At 35.0% G+C, this 11,914-nt stretch overlaps 1 protein-coding gene across 1 annotated transcript in view; it reads right to left on the bottom strand.

Moving 5' to 3' along the window:
- Positions 1-11,914, bottom strand: part of ADAMTS20 (ADAM metallopeptidase with thrombospondin type 1 motif 20) — a 262,945-nt gene that overhangs the window by 144,738 nt on the left and 106,293 nt on the right. The window contains exons 15-18 of the mRNA XM_042780536.1: positions 10,767-10,884; positions 6,389-6,484; positions 2,824-2,990; positions 2,537-2,666 (exon numbers count right to left, since the gene is read on the bottom strand). Coding sequence (XP_042636470.1) covers positions 2,537-2,666; positions 2,824-2,990; positions 6,389-6,484; positions 10,767-10,884 — 511 coding nt within the window. The remainder of the gene's footprint in view (positions 1-2,536; positions 2,667-2,823; positions 2,991-6,388; positions 6,485-10,766; positions 10,885-11,914) is intronic.

The raw sequence follows: 11,914 nt of genomic DNA, 5'->3' as shown, positions 1-11,914 counted from the left end.
CTACTTCTGTAGTGATACTGCCTTGGAAACCCAAGGAGGGGTCGCTATGAGTCGGGGCTGACTCGACGGCACATAACAACAACAACAACATGTATGAGCAAACAGCAAAGGATCAGAAAACATTTTAGGAAAGCTTCTAAGACTACAGAGACCAATAGACAAAAACAAAATACAAGTCAGATAAAACATAATATACGGAGAAGAAAATTTAAAGGCTATGATTACTATCCTCAGAAACATAATAGGAAATATTGGTTCTATAAAATAAAAGCAAGATAAAATGAAAAGAAACATTTAGAGAACAAGGTAATACAAGAAACAGAATATACATGGTTAGTTCAAGAGGCCAAACATTCAAATAATGTTTCAGAAAGATAGAATAGAAAAATTAACGTGAGGAAATTGTCATTAAAATTTCTCAAAACAAAGTATCCATATTTCAAAATTGAAATGGCATTCAAAATACCTGGGAAAATAAATGGGAAAGAAATAAACTTATACTAGACATTTCACCAGAATTAATGAGAGGATCCATAAAACTTCCAGAAAAGAAAATATCACATACAAGGACATGAAATAACAATGCTTGCAAGCCAGAAAACAAAGCTTTCAAAATTCTAAAGGAAAATGATCTTCTAGTTTAGAATTTCATACCAGCAAAACTATCAACCAAGAGTGAGAATATAATTTCATTTTTCAGATATAGAATGTTTCTAAAAACTACCTTCTGTTCTCAGGAACAGTACAGAAGAAAGTACGGAAGAAGCACATGTTTTACCCAATGTAGGAGTAAATCATGAAGACAAATTCATGGGATTTAGAAAACAGGGAATCTAATGAAGAAGAAAGGCAAAGAGAATTCCCAGAATGACAATGAAGGGGAATTTCAAGATAAAACCACATCACAGGCCAAGAAAGCAAAATGAACAAATTGGAGTAAAAGAGGACTACAGTAGCAATGTTTCCAAGAAAAAGTGAAACTGATAGATTAAATAACATGCTTGAAAATATTAAGGCAATATATATAGTTGTGACAAAAAGTTTGGAGACTAGTATCTTTAGGTATATAGAAAATCAAGTAAATAAAACCAAAGGAAATAAGCTTTAGAGAAAACAATTCCCAACGAAAGAGAATGTAATCATAGATACTATATGGCAATAGAATTTATGTAATAGTTTTTGGTTCTCTGCACATGATCATTTGAGAAACCTTTCCTGGCCATCTCACCCTATCTTGTCCAAACTTCCACTTTGGGTCTTGTTATTCTTTATTATTGTTCCTTCATTTACCCATTGCTTTGCTTGCTATTCTCTTAACTTCCCTCTCCATCACAAAAGACCAGCTTACCCACTGCTGGGATGCTAGCTCTAGCTGTCAAAATCTTAATTCTCTTCTCAAAATAAATTCTTCCTTCTTCTATATTACCACCCTTCATTTTTCCCAGTCTTCTTGCATCATCTACTATAGTCTCCCTCCACTGAAACAGTGCAAACATAGTAACAGGAGCACCCTGACCCACAGGACTAAGTCTGTGCCTTTTCCTGCATGGGTGACCACAGCTCCTTAGGAACCCTGAAGGTAGTTTGTTAACCGTCTCATCTGTGGTCTCTGCCTCTGGCTATCTGCCTTCTCTCATAAACTCATCTCCATAGAATTTTGAGCTTCCTCTCCTCTGCCTCACCTCTGATCTAATTCCCAAGACTTTCCACTATTCCCTATCAGAACCACTTATCCATTCTAAAGAAAATTCTCCACATCATCAGCTTTAAATTCCTCACAAATCGCTCCCTCAACCATTTTTGTGGTCTTCTCTGCATGTACCTGTTGCATTTACAATTTTAAAATGAGATAATCTACTCATGCCTGTCCTTCATTTACTGGACTTTTAAAACTTCATAGTAGCATCAGTGTTGTTTTTTTGTTTGTTTGATAATCCAAACCAAGGAAGTCCCTCAATAATGCTTACTGAGTTGGACACACATGATTACACAATTAAATATCTGTAATTAACAGATTACACAAAACTCTAGCCCTTCCATCTTCTTTCCCTGCTGTAAAACTCCTTGATTTTCCATTTCCCACTATGCTCTTCCTATTCACTCATATCATCAGTACAAATATAATTCCTTACAGTCCAGGAAGGGAAATAAAAGAATGAAAGAATAGTTGATACCTCCACACAGATCAAGTGGAGGAGAGTGGCTAAGAGAATAGTATTTCATTGGGAAACATCTGTGACTGTGAGGAAGAGAATGAAATGTGAGGAGAAAGGAGTAGTAATGGAGAATGTTAAAAAGGGTAGTCATAAATGAAACTGGTAAGTATAAGAAACAGAAAAAGAAAGAAAAAAAAAAAAGAAAGACACTTGAAGAGAGAAGTAAGAAGGAGAAAAAGAAGTAAGAAGGAAATATTTATATGTCTGTGTGTGGATATATGTGGACAATGGGGAAATTCCATAGACAGCCAGCCTCAAAAATACCAAAAATTACACTAGCATGCCCAAACATTAGTCTCTTTTATTCAATTCCACTGTACCTTGACACATTTTGGTACAGTCTTGCCATGGCCCATACGGATCCCATGTAAACAGTTCATTCCTCTCCTCCATAGGGATACTGAAGGAATAATGTACATCAGGGTTGTATAAATTACCTACACACAAAACCTGAATAAAAATACACAGGAGTATATAATTAATACCTAAAAGACATTTTTAAAGTACATCATTTTTATATATTTAATAATAACTGTTAAACACTTCACCATCACGGTTTATTAATACGATTAAAGCTAAATCTTTTCAATGGCTACAGAATACTTACCTGTAAAACAAGTTCTTCCTCAAGTCGATCAGTGCTATTAATTCTCTCAATTGAGTTGTTTGAACCACTGTATTCAAAAATGGCTCCTTGTATGTTGATTTCTTTTTTTGACATACTTACAACAAAATTTCCATTCAAAAGAAAATTCCCTTGAGTGTCAGACAGTGCTGTAAAAGAATAAAATACATTCTTGAATTCTAAAACCAGTCAATGGTACAGAAAAATCCCTACTGAACTTTTAAAATTCAAATCCTTTTTGAAAGGAAATCATGTCAATGCATATTAATATGTAAGGAAATAAACTTTATTTTACGGTTAAGTGGTAGGGAAACTTCAGCATATCAACCACAGACATTAAAATAAATTGACACTATACTTTTCTACCTGGAAGGTCATCTTCCTCCATTAGACATGAAACTTCAGGAAGGACACACAGAAAGCGGAAAGCAGATCACCACCACCTGTTGCCACGGAGTTAATCCTGACTCAGGGTGACCCTTTGAACCAGCTACCTCAATCCTAGTCATCAATGGCAGAGAAAAAAGAGCAGCCATTCCATCTATACCTCTCCTTGAGAAAATATGTGAAGCTTTATAACTCTATGGCCAATATTCTAACAGGCTACTGCAATGACTATACTAGCCTCTACATCAATGTCTGGGTCTTTTTCATGAGGGCACATTCTGTCACTGTTGATATATATGCAAATAACCATGTTCCAGGACACTCATCTCTATTTTCTTCTGTTCATGCCCTCTTCTTGTTCACTCCCTTTCCTATTGACAGTTATTAATAGTTAATAACTATTGACAGTTGTTGTTGTGTGGCATAGAGATGAGTCTGACTCATATTAAACCCACATGACAGAGTAGAGATTCCCCATAGGATTTCCTAGGTTGTAAATTTTACAGTAACAGACCACCACGTCTTTCTTCTGAGGAGCTACTACTGGTAGGCTTGAACTGCCAACATTTCAGTTAGCAGTTGAGCACTTAACCACTGTGCTACAAGTGCTCCTTTTTTTATTAATATAAGCATACAAAATACACATATGCATGTATATTTATTTTTGTGTATGTGTATATCAAAAAAAAAAAAAAAACCAGCTGCTACTGTTGAATAGATTTTTGACTCAGCAACACCATGTGTTTCAGAGTGGAACTGTGTTCCACAGAATTTTCACTGGCTGTGATCTTTCAGTTGGAAGGAAGGTTGGGCAATCTACTTCCGTAGTGACATCGCCTCGGAAATCCAAGGAGGGGCTGCTATGAGTCAGATCTGACTCGATGGCAGTGCATTCTTTTCATTTTCATTCATGATCTTTCAGAAGTAGACTGTCAGACCCGTCTTCTGAGATGCCTCTGTGTGGATTTGAACCATCAATCTTTTGGTTAGTAACCAAGTGTTTAATGGTTTGTTCCACACAGGGACTCATGTGTATATACCATAATGTAGCTTGTATTCATTCTTGGCTCCTTTTCAAATATAAAATTGCATGGTGGCTGCAGTAGCACAGTCGTGTGGTAGCAAAAAGACAACCGGATTTGATGCTAGAACAATGAGTTCAAATTCATATGATATTGCTCAAGTCTCTTGCTCAGTTTGCTAAACTGTGTAATAGAAATAATAAAAAGATCCATTTTACAGGCTTTACATCAGGATCAAATATGAAAAGTGTTTGTAAAGTGTATAAATTCTAAAGCAATGTGGTATTCATTTTTAGTTTTCAAGTAAATCAGGGTAATATTTTCAATTTCATACTAATAAAAACCTCATATTGATCAAATACTTTTTTGTTTGCTTTGCTGACACTACACCAGATAGTTTGTCAGTGGGATGATGACATTTGTGGAAAACATTTGTTTGACATTCCAACCCAAAGCACAAAAGTTAACAATGGCTAAACTTCATAACAAATATTACACTCCTCCAAAAAAGGCAATCTTGAAAGGATTATTACAAAATAAATTTAATGTTTCTATGTATGTGTAAACTATTATAATTGTCATTATACTGAATTTAATGAAGAAACAATACAGTTGCATAATTATCTCATAAAATAGAAATTCCTCTATGTAAAATCTGCATATTATCAAATTGAATGCATAGGCTTTCCTAAGGGATTATTGGTTATAGTCAAACTAAGGGAGAGAAAATCTTACTAAAAGTGAAATATAAATTTCACTGCTTTACAGTTACCAAAGCAAATTTCAAAAGTATAAATATTTTACAAATCTCTTCTAATCATTTTACATGTTATTTATTTTGTTCATGCCAAATTGGAGTTTGATATTTCCATTTGAAGTTTTTTTGCAACAATATGCAAGCATATTGATACTTCATTGGTCAATATTTCTAATTTTTAAGTCTGAACAGAACCATTGGCTATTCCAGGAAGATTAAAATATCTACATTTGTAACTTAACAGAGACATATTATTTATCTACAACATGCTGGCACATATATATGTATATGCATGTAGGTCATTTATATTCCTAACAAAAGAGGAAATACTGCAATAAACATAAAAGGATGTTGTTATTGTTGTCATATGCCGTCGAGTAGGACCCGACTCAAAGTGACCCCTTCCTTGGGTTTCCAAGGCAGCATCACTACGGAAGTAGATTGTCCAACCTTCCTTCTGAGGAGAGGCTGGGGGATTTGAACCTCCAGCCTTCTGGTTAGTAGTCAAGTGCCTTAGGCACTACACTAAAAAGATAGTAAATCAAAATATTTACATTTGATTTTAGACTGTTAAATATAATTCCTGAGATACACTGTTTATTATAGATTAGGATTCTCATTACAAGCATTTATTACTTGGCCAATATCTCAGAGCATCAAATATTGTTGTGTTACTAATGTTGTGAAGCAGGTACATCCTCAACATCAACTCCACATCACTGCTTCAGGCTGCTCAATTACTTACCTGTAATCTTACCTGTAAAGTAAGTGTTTGTAAAGTATTTGTCATCAAGAGGGAAAGAGCCAAAAAGCATTATTTTACATTTAAACCTCTTAATCTGAAAGCCACTGTCTAACAATAAAAAACAAAAATGAAATCTATATGCAGGAAATAGCTAAAGAACAATATACTGTGATTATATTACCATCTAAAAATATGAAACCACAATCTTCTTTCTACCTTTCTTTAATGTAAAAATGCATTTAAAATAGTATTTGAATATTTGACATTTTCAATACATTTAAAGAAAAATTTAAATGGATAAAAGATTAAAACCCAAACAGTTCTATAATTAATTTTAGATAAAAAAGATAGAAGAGTATTTTGTTCTACATATACATGCAAATTTAAATGAATAAAATCTTTGGCTATCTAAAGCACTCTACTAGGAAAAACAAACTTTTCAGAATTTAGCTCAGGTTTTATTTTTTAAAATAGATATATTTTGTATAATTCAAGAAGAACATATGTCAGTCAGATTGCCTGAGCTCAGTATGAACTAAAATTATATATTTGACTTCCAAGAATCTATAGGAACCACAGACTTCCATGAAATTGCATGTGAGCCATATGTTGGCTGCTGTTACTAGAAATATTTACCAAGGTAATTGTCATCTTCTGGTTTTCCAGAATAGCTGTGCTGAAGAATGTCAATGTTTGTTGCTCCAGCAGGAATCTTTACTACAACATTATAACCTGCAATATAATTTTATACATGATAAATCCCATAAAAAGCCAATGGCTGAGATGCTATTACTGCTGATGATTGAAAAAATTGATTTAATTTCATTTTACATTTTAAAAAAGTATAGTGCTTATTCCTTGTGAGTCAATGCAGTTATACAAATTGCTAAGGATTGAGAAAAAATGATTGTTATCTACAAATATACTAAAATTTTAATCTTAAGTATAATCTTTCCTAATTTGTTTTACTTATAAAATTCTTAATCTACAATGGAAATTAATAAAGTATTTAAGATCCTGAGATACTTAGTATATGTATTCATTCTTATACTTGACTAATACTTTTAAAAAGTATGATATGTAATAGGAAAAAATACACGATTCCAAACTATTCACAAATTCAGTATAAAACAAAATAATTGGTCATTACTATGAATGTGTCCACAGAGACTAAACGAACAGCAAATGAATGAAAGTTAATGAGAAACATTATTTCTTAAGCTTTTAGTTTGTAGGATAAGCAGGAATCTCCAAAAAAAAAAAACCAAACTCACTGCCCTTAAGTCGATTCCTACTCATAGTGAGCCCTCCATGGGGTTCTGAGGTGGCTATAGAGAAGTAGATTGTCCCATCATCCCTCCAAAGAGTGGCTGGTGGGTTTGAGCCGCCAGCCTTCTGGCTACCAGTCAAGTGCCTTAGGCACTACACCACCAGAGCTCCACAGCTGGTCCCAATGGTTTACATTATTTTTAAAAGCCTACTAACAAAATTGTCAGGAGAAAAATAGTTTATTTGAGATGAATGAAAATAGTAGTTATATTTTATGAGACCAAATTCAGTAACACTGGCATTGCTCAAAAAGTGACAAACACAATACCAAGCATATTTTAATAAAGGATATTTTCCCAACCTGAAAAACACTCATACTATAAGTTGTCCAAAACTTTCAGGTCTTAAGTTAATAATTAATTATGCTCTAATAATATTATTCTAAGTTTCTCATTTCCCTATTTATTAGAATTTTCCGTTGGTAGCTTAGTGCCTAAGGCACTTGACTGCTAGCCAGAAGATTGGCAGTTCAAACCTACCAGCCACTCCTTGGAAGGAAAATTGGGCAATCTACTTCTGTAGTGATACTGCCTCAGAAACCCAAGCAGGGGTTGCTATGAGTAGGAGACAACTCAATGGCACATAACAACGACAACAATTTAATAGACAAATAAAATTTGTTTAGTATTTTTTTGTACACTAATTTTGAAAATACATAATGAATTTCTCATTGTTATTATGCACCGTAGAGTCAGACCCGACCCATAGCGACCCCTCCTTGGGTTTCCGAGGCAGTATCACTACGGAAGTAGATTGCCCAACCTTCCTTCCGAGGAGTGGCTGGTGGGTTTGAACCGCCATAATGAACTTAAGAAGAACATTTTTAAAAAAGAGTTTATATCTGCAGCCCTAATAAGAGATTGGGAGCTCTGGTAGCATAGTGGCTAAGACACTTGCCTGCTAACCAGACGGCTGGCAGTTCAAACCCACCAGCCACTCCTCGGAAGGACGGTTGGGCAATCCTACTTCCGTAGTGATACTCCCTCAGAAACCCAAGGAGGGGTCGCTATGAGTTGGGGCCGACTAAACGGCATATAACACCAACAACAACAATAAGAGATTGCCTTGAAAATATCCTCTCTTAATGTTTTTAGAACAATCTTACTTATCAAGGCAGTACAATTTAAATATAACGTGATAAATGGTAAATTTTTCTACATACATATTAGTTTTAGGCTATCAGTCTATAACAATAGTTTTAAGTCCCCAATTGTTTCACTATAAAATATCCCCCTACTTCTACTATTACATCTTTTCAAGAAACCAAGCCTAAGGCATTGCAATGGTGACAAGATGAAGGCAACCACCAGGGGGCAGAAGTGTGACAAATGCCAGTCAGACGTTGCAAAGATTTTAACACCTTTATATTAATTACAGGAGCTCTGGTAGCATAGTGGCTCAGGCACTTGACTGCTAATCAGAAGGCTGGCAGTTCACACCCACCAGCCACTCCTCGGAAGGAAGATGGGGCAATCTACTTCTGTAGTGATACTGCCTAGGAAACCCAAGGAGGGGTCACTATGAGTCGGGGCCGACTCGACGGCACACAACAACAACAACATATTAATTACACATTAATTTATATATTAATTAAATAATCATGCAATTTGGGCCAGCTTAATTATAGGCAGTCTCCAGGTTAAGAACAAGATCAGTTCCTAAATGTGTCTTTAAGTTAAATTTGTAGGTAAGTCAGAACAGGTGCATATGGTTCTTATTTAACCTTACTTTGTTGTTGTTATGTGCCCTCGAGTCGGACCCGACTCATAGTGAGTCCTCCATGGGTTTCCAAGGTGGTACCACTACAGAAGTAGATGGCCCAACCTTTCTTCCAAGGAGTGGCTCATGGGTTTGAACTGCCAGCCTTCTAGTTAGCAGTCAAGTGCCTTAGGCACCAGAGCTCCCTAGCCTTACTTAAGTGCAAGAAAAGGCTTAAAGCCATTTCAATGGTTTACAAGCTACATATGCAGTAAGTGAAGGTGATTGTGAGGAAGAATTTGTTGCCAGAAGGGTTGGTTCAACTGTTTCAAAGTGAGATTAACTTTACATAACATTAAAGGGTAAATATGCATTGTGTAAAATTTGCAGTGTCATAAGCCAGGAATTATCTGCATTTGACCCTAATATTGTATATGTGGTTTTATACAGAAAAAAGTTTTTAATGAATATATACCAGACTTAGATAAATGTATGCCACTGGTGTTAAGAGGATTGAATGTGTGTGACTCTCATAAAACAATAAATCATAAACCAGTAGAATAATAATAGTCAAATTATCTAGTACCTAAGAATCATATCTATGCTCTGGTAGCATAGTGCCTAAGGCACTTGACTGCTAACCAGGAGGCTGGCGGTTCAAACCCACCAGCCACTCCTCGGAAGGAAGGTTGGGCAATCCTACTTCCGTAGAAATACTGCCTCAGAAACCCAAGGAGGGGTTGCTATGAGTCGGGGCCGACTCGATGGCAAATAACAACAACAACAACAACAAAGAATCATAAGTATCATCATGATATGAAGGATACTATAGTCTTGATACAGGGAAAAATATAAATCTTGTGTTTTAGATTATACTGCTTTAAGTGAAACAATGGTAGCTTAAATAACTGTGTTTGAATACATATGACACAATTTAAAGCTGAACAATAACACTGTAAAAGAATACATATTAGCTTTGCAAAAAAATATTCTGCTTTGATTAGCATGAAGATTGGGGAAAAAAAGTTTTCTCAGTAAATTTTAGAATGGCAAATATCTGATTTGTTATATTCTCAGAGTGATTTTTTTGGGGAAAAAATCTAGGCTAAATATCAATTATAACTATGATCCAGATAACCCATTGCCATCAAGTTGATCCTGACACTTAGCGACCCCAGGACAGAGTACAACTACCCTATAGGGTTTCCAAGGCTCTAAATCTTTATGTAAGCAGACTGCCACATCTTTCTCTCATGGAATAACTGATTGGTTCAAACCACCAACCGTTTAGTTATCAGCCAAGAGCTTAGCCACCGTGCTACCAGGCCGGGCTCCTTATGATCTAGAACTATCTAGAAAATTAAATGTAATGATAATTCCCAATCAACACTTAACTTAAGGGTTTCATTCTTCACCATTAATAATCAGGAACAGAAAAACAGGTCAGGTCACACATAAACTGTGATTTAAATTATTAAAAATAATTGAAAGCAAGTTTCCTGGAAAATTCATAAACACATAGATTTCAGATTACAGGAACATCAGTAAAAGCACTTTCTTAATTAGAGGAACTATTCAAACATCACTGCCAAATGGCACTCGATTTACTCTAAGCATCTAATAATTTTTTAAGAATCTGAATTACCTTGAGCAGATGAATGAATAATTCAATGATATAACTATTAAAAATTAGTTAATAATTAAGATTTAATTTTTATATTTAGAAACATTTTCTTTTTTAAAGAAAATCTTTTTATTTTTATAAATATATATATAACACAACATTTGCTGAATTTGGTCTCATAAAATGTTCATGTGTACAATTTAGTGACACCAATTATATTAATCATGTTATACAAGGAAAACTTTAACAATCATTTTGTATGTACTAAGGCTACAGGATAGACAGAAACAACAAAGAATTGCAATTATACCTTTATTATTATGTCAAGTAAAAGGGAAAACTAGAAGGGAATTCACAGCTTACCATAATGAGCACTGTTGAAGATACCTGCCATGGTCCTGCAGGAAGAGTTATCTCCACCGCACACTCCACATTTGTCTCTCTTGGCCTTGGAGTTTAACACATGATCACAGCCAGCTTGCTTCAAAAACACAGTAATTATAATCAATATTATAAAATAGACTACTTGTAACCACAGTGTTTTAATGTTTGTTGTTTTTGTTGTTGTTAGGTGTCACCACTCATCTGTCAGTTTGTTGTACTATGGTGGCTTGCATGTTGCTGTCAGGCTAGAGGCTATGCCACCATCATTTCAAATACCAACAGGATCACCCATGGTGGACAACTTTCAGCAGAGCTTCCAGACTAAGAGACTGGGAAGAAAGAAGGGACCATCCACTTCTCAAAGAACTGTCCAATGAAAACCTCATGAATAGCAGTGAAACACTGTTTGATATATTTCTGTAAAACTTTAGGAATAGCCCTAAAACACTGTCTGAAGTGCCAGAAGGAAGGTCGGAAGGCGCTCAAAATATGACTGGGGAAGAGTTGCCTCCTCAAAGTACAGTTTTAATATTTGCAAAATTATTTTCACAAATACTCTTTCAATTAATAGGAGATTCAATACTACGGAACTTTCTAAAAATATTACCTACTGATCTCATTGTTTGTCACTATTTTCACACATCTGTGCACATGATCTAAAATGCAGTGTTTTTCAGAGTTACCCATAGACCACCTGCATCACAAGCACATGGAGTGGCATTTAAAAGGGCAGAATCCTCAACTTTCTACATTAAATTCCTTGGAGGTGAAACCCAGTAATCTACTACAGCAAACACCAACAATGATTCTTACACCCACCATCATTTGAAAAACACTTTTTAAAGAAGTATAATTCCCAAGGACAAAGAGTATGATTATATAAGAAATACATTAGAACAATTAACTCCAAAATGAAGTCTCTCATGATTCATTCATTAACGTATAACTTTAAAACTCTGAGAATAAACTGAGTATATTTGAAAGAAACAATTTATTGCTTCAAAATTAATATCCAGCCTAATAAATGATGCTTATTAAGAGAAAGAATGAACAAATAAAATCAAGTGAGAGAAAATGATTTGTTCTAGTGGTTCAAAGAGCAAGTGCAGCCCCTCTCAATGCTGAAG

The sequence above is a fragment of the Orycteropus afer genome, unplaced genomic scaffold (assembly GCF_000298275.1).
Source record: "Orycteropus afer afer isolate SDZICR_OR568_19922 unplaced genomic scaffold, OryAfe1.0 scaffold00045, whole genome shotgun sequence".
Classification (NCBI taxonomy): domain Eukaryota; kingdom Metazoa; phylum Chordata; class Mammalia; order Tubulidentata; family Orycteropodidae; genus Orycteropus; species Orycteropus afer.
This window is presented reverse-complemented; position numbering and strand designations above follow the sequence as displayed.